The 5,561-nt window shown below is 23.9% G+C and overlaps 1 protein-coding gene across 4 annotated transcripts in view; it reads right to left on the bottom strand.

Annotated features, from left to right (window-relative positions):
- Positions 1–1,076: 1,076 nt before the first annotated feature.
- Positions 1,077–5,561, bottom strand: part of LOC117166967 (NPC intracellular cholesterol transporter 1-like) — a 39,744-nt gene continuing 35,259 nt past the window's right edge. For all 4 annotated transcript variants that reach the window (XM_033351469.1, XM_033351472.1, XM_033351471.1 and 1 more), the window contains one exon: positions 1,077–1,774. In XM_033351469.1, the coding sequence (XP_033207360.1) occupies positions 1,380–1,774 (395 nt within the window). In that variant the 3' untranslated portion in view covers positions 1,077–1,379. The remainder of the gene's footprint in view (positions 1,775–5,561) is intronic.

The raw sequence follows: 5,561 nt of genomic DNA, 5'->3' as shown, positions 1-5,561 counted from the left end.
ACTTAATAAAACGTTCAATTTGTAAGCGAAATTGTTGAATTTTGATGTATAAATAATAATTGAACACGTATTAATTTTAGAAAAATTTTAGTAATTTCAAGAGATATTTAGAAGTTTTAAAAATATTCAAAATTAATTAACAGCTTAAAATGATATCAAGTAATTCAAACGAAGTTTTTGAAAATTTTAAAAATTAAAAAAAAATCCTTAAATTCTTCCTGGGTCGTTTTTAATAATTTTAGAATTCTCTTAAAATCGTTTTGAATATTCTGTTAAAATAATTTTTCAAAATGAAAAATCATTTTTAATTTTCCTAGGAAATTTAAGAAAATGTTTTTATCCATTTGGAGCCTTTCACAATTCTTAAAAAGCCTCTAAATTTTTTGTAAACTGCAAAAATCTAAATTTTGTTTTAAATTAGGTTGTGAGTATTTGCACCAAATTCGAAGTGTATAACCAAATTTTTTCGGTTAATACACTTCGTTAAAATAATTTGAAATCATTTCAAGTTCTAAATTAATTTTTAATCTTTTTCAAACTTTTAAATATCTCTTAAAATTACTCTAATTGTTTCTAAAAATAATAAGTGTTCAATTTTTATTTAGAAATCTAAATTTGAAGGACAAATTCAGTTAATTTTTTAAGTTATTGAGAAGTTTTGAAAAAAATTTTTAAATAAAGCTAAATTTGACCAAATTTAAAACTACTTCTATATTTCTTAAGAGTTTAAAATACAATTTTAAAGATTTTCAAGGATGCTTAAACTATTTAAAATTAAAATAATTTAAATTCTAATTTAAGAACTTTTAATTTGAAAAAAAATGTAAATTTTAAAATATTTATTGGCCTAAAATAACAGAATAATATAATTTTGACCATTTTTAAAGTTCATTGATTTATTCTTTAATTTAGAGTGTTGAAAATGTTAACCTGGATTTATATTTTTGGAACTTAATCTAAATCTTTGAACTCTATAATTTATGAATGTTAAAAATTCTTAATTTTGCAGTTTAAATTCATTAAACTTGAAATTATTCAGTTGAAAACTGTTAGTATTTTATACGTGTAAATTATTGAACAATTCAATAGAAAATTATTTTTATATAAAAACTTTTAAACTTGAATTTTAAACGTTAAAAACTGAAGAGTTCCACTTTGAATGCTTTAGTTTGTTGTTTCTTTTGTATTACTTGTACTTTTACTACTTAGCTTTATATTTCGATTTTTACATTTTATTGTAAGTTCGATTTTATTTTAATTTATGTGAAACACAAGAAATAAAGAAAAATCTCTGATTTAAAATTCATAAATATTATCGTTCGAAGAAAAGTTTGATTTGCTTTCAAATCCTTATACAATATCGTGATGAATCCTAGAATTTATTTAGAGTTTAGAGGAATGCTAGCTTCTTCGGTGGATTTTTTAAATGTCTGGAGTTCTTTTTCCTGGACCTTCACCTCCCGGTGAAGACTTCGTGGACCGACAGTGCTTAAAACCACTGGCAGAAGTAGCAAACCATGCCACAGTCCAAACACTATCACTAGAAGAAATATTTTAAAAAAGGCTCGAAATACGTAAGCTTTTGAGAAAATGAGTAAAGAAAGTGCCAGTAAAGTCGAGCCTGCGCCATAAGTCACTGCAGCGCCGATGTGTCGAACAGCAGTCAAAACTCTGGATTTTCTATTTAATTTTTTGTCTTCTGATCTGGCCATCAGAAATGCGTGAGCAACGTGAGCTGCATAATCGACACTTAATCCAACGGCTAATTCTAAACCTGAAAAGAATTGCACATTTGTATTGTAAAATTGTCAAAGACTTTAAATTTTAGGGATCACAGTTCGTCCTCTTTTTTTTATCTAACTCCCATTTCGACCCCTTTTTAGTTCTTAAATTTGAAAAATTACCTGAAACATCTAAAATCGTGAAAATTTATCTAATTTTTCCTTTCCCCGCTCTTTTAGAAATTTTTAATTTATTTTTGAAAAATTATAAAGATTAGTCATGATATTAGAAAAAAAAGAAATTCTTTTTTATATCAATTTCAAATATTTCCTTAACGATTTATTAAATAATGAAGGTACTAATATTAAATTCAAATTGAAAGGCTTTACATTTCTAATATTTCAAGCAAAAACATTGCATTTTTAATAAAATAGATTAATTGTGTTTACCAAGCATGTAGTTGAAATTTCAAGACTTAAGTGAATTTTCAACGAACATAAATTTTCTGCAAAAATAGACGAAATTTCAACTAAAATTATAAATCTTTAACAATAAAATTAATTTTTAACAAAGTAGTGCAACATCTAATTAAGCAGTTGATTTTCCAATTAAAAAAAGATTTCTCAGCTAAGAAAGAACAAATATTTCAACAAAATTATTGTATTCTAAAGTAAAAATGAAGAATTTTTATCAAAGAAGTTGAACTTTCAACCCAAAAGACGAATTTTTAGAAAAATACGGAAAATATGTTTATTTTAAATTAGAAAACAAATAGTTTTAAAATATAACATAATATTATATAATAATAAAATAATAACAGTATTAGAACAAGTAGTTCATTTTTATACAAAATAGTTAAATATTTAATAAAAAATAAGAATTTTCAACTAAAATGATGAATCCTCAAACATAAAAAATAAATCTTTAACAAAATAGCTTAGATTTAACAAAATAAAAATATGAATTTTAAACAAAAAATGTTTAAATTAGTATTTCAACCAAAAAATATTTTTATTCTAAATTTAAAAAAAGTGAAATTTAACCTTAAAGATGAATTTTCATCCAAATAATTGATTTTTTGGCCAGGAAATGGGAAAAAATGTCATCCGAATTGCTGAATTTTCAAGTCATTTTCTACCAAAAAAAGTTGAATTCTTAACCAAAAAATATTAATTTGAAAAAAGTTAATTTTCAACCAAATAGTTTATTTTTCAACAGAGAAAAAAGACTTTTCAACGAAGAGAGAAAAAAAATGTGAACGAAATTGATGAAGTTTCTAAAAACAAGAATTGACTTTTTAAACAAAAATATTAACATTCAGCAAAAAATTAATTTTTAAACAAATAGTTAATTTTTCTACCAAAATTATTCATATTTCAACCTAGAAAGATGAATTTTTACCAAAATAAATTTTCGACACAAAAAATTTGACATTTCCACGAAAAAAAAATTTTAATTTTAAATTAAAACCAGTTAAATTTATCCAGAAAAACGAATTTTTATCAAGCCGTTGATTTTTTGAAAAAAAAGGAATTTTCTACAAAAAATTTGAATTTTTAACCCGAAAATATGTATTTTCTACAACATAATTTATTTTTAAACAAATGACTGATTCTTCAATAAAAACAGTTAAATTTAAATCTATAAAAGATGGATTTGCAGCAAAATAGGTACATTTTCAACCAAAAAGATAAATTTTCAACAAAAAGACGAATCCTCAACCAAAAGAATAAATCTTCAACAAAGTAGTTTTGATTTTACCAAAAAAATATGGATTCTGAAAAAACAATGTTAAGATTAATATTTCAACGAAAAAAGATTTTAATTTAAAATTTTAAAAATTTGACTTTATAAAGAAAGGCGAATTTTCATCAAAATAATTGATTTTTACACCGAGAAAAGATTTTCGGCAAAAAATAAATAAAATTTCAACCAAATTGCTAAATTTTCTAGCCAGGAAAGACAAATTTTCTACAAAAAATTTAAATTTTTAACCCAAAAATATTTTTAAAATTTATTTAACATATTCAACCAAATAGTTTATTTTTCAACAGAAAAACGATTTTACAACCGAAAAAGAAAAATATAAACGGAAATGTTGGATTTTCAGGCCAAAAATACGAATTTTCTAAAAAAAAAGTTGATTTTTTAATCCAAAAATATGAATTTTCAACAAAAACGTAAATTTTCAAACAAATAATTTATATTTTTACCAAAATATTTTAATTTTCAACTCCAAAACACGAATTTTTAATAATATAGGTATCATTTCAACAAAAGAGTCAAGAAAGAAAAAAATGTCAACCAAATTGCTGAATTTTCAAACCAAAGACAAATTTTCTAGAAAAAAAATTAATTTTTGAACCCAAGAATATTAATTTTCAAGAAAAAAAAGAATCTTTGAAACAAATACTTTATTTTTCTGCTATAATGGGTCAATTTTCAACACAAAAAGACGAATTTTCAATAAAATAGGTTCTATTCCAACCAAAGAGATGACTTTTCAACTAAAATGATGAATCCTCAACCAACAAAATAAATTGTTAGCAAAAAAAAGTCATGTCACAGAGAATAATATGAATTCATCTAAAAAGACGAATTTTCGTCAAAACAGACGATTTTTCAAACAAAAAGACGAATTTTTTACAAAACAATTGAATTTTCAACCAGAGATGATTTTTCAACTACCATGATGAAACCTAAGCTAAAAAAAGATTTTAACAAAGTGGCTGAGATTTAAAAAATTATATATTCTCGACAAAAAAATATAAAATTCGATATTTCAACCAAAAAAGATTTTAATTGTACATTAAAAATAGTTAAATTCATTCAAAAAGACAATTCTTCAATGAAACCGTTGAGTTTTCAACTGTACAAGATTTTGTAGGTCAGAAAGAAATCAAATTTGAAACAAATTGTTCAATTTGCAAGTCCAAAATACGAATTTTCTACAAAAGTATTAAATTTTTAACAAAATAATTTAATTTTCAGCCAAATAATAAAATTTGAAACCAAAAAAGATGACTTCTCAACCAAAAATATAATGGCAGACTAAACGGCAAAAAGAATAAATTTTCAAGAAACCACCTTAAAATCTAATGAAACACGTAAAACGGCGTTATGGCTGTAGAATTTTTTTTAAGTCCAAAATAATATCCAAAAAGTAGTTTATAAAGTATAATTATTTGTAATTAAATGAATAGTAATATATGTTTTCCAAAAAGTCATTTTTATGATTTTCAAATTATTTCTTTCTATCCAATGACGAAAATACAATTTTTTTAAATCAAAGATAAGCATTTTGAATTCTGTTGTTTATTTTTTAATTCTTTATCTCTTTGAATTTTTATCTTATGCATTTCATCGCAGAATATAGCTGAAAAAAAATTTAGATACGAGGGTAATTCAATAAGTCCTTAGAATGACCAACAGATGGCGCGCGAATCGCTCCAAATCATCTGTTTTCAGTCAGCACCGCTCCCGACTAGATATATGGTGCAGTCACAGTCCACATCTTCTGAGTTTACGTGTTTTTATAACCAATTGAAAAAAAAAATTTGTTCGTTAAGAAAAATGGAAAAAAACGAGTTCAGAGCGGTAATCAAACATTTTCATTTAAGGGCATGTGACACAGCTAAATAACTATATTACCTACCTCACTTTTTCCGTTCACTGAATTTTTTTTGAACCTAAGAACTTTTTTTGTAAATAAAATATCGAGCTGAAACTTTGGGAGATTTATTAGGGTACAATAAAGTACGTTTAGGTACTGCATTTCGGTAGGAACTTCACTGAAAATTATTTCATCTTTTTTCTGAATCTCAACATTTTGTGAACGT

Source organism: Belonocnema kinseyi, chromosome 2, assembly GCF_010883055.1.
Source record: "Belonocnema kinseyi isolate 2016_QV_RU_SX_M_011 chromosome 2, B_treatae_v1, whole genome shotgun sequence".
In the NCBI taxonomy this organism is placed as follows: Eukaryota; Metazoa; Arthropoda; class Insecta; order Hymenoptera; family Cynipidae; genus Belonocnema; species Belonocnema kinseyi.
Note: the sequence above shows the minus strand (reverse complement) of the source record. Positions and strands in the feature narration are given on the sequence as shown.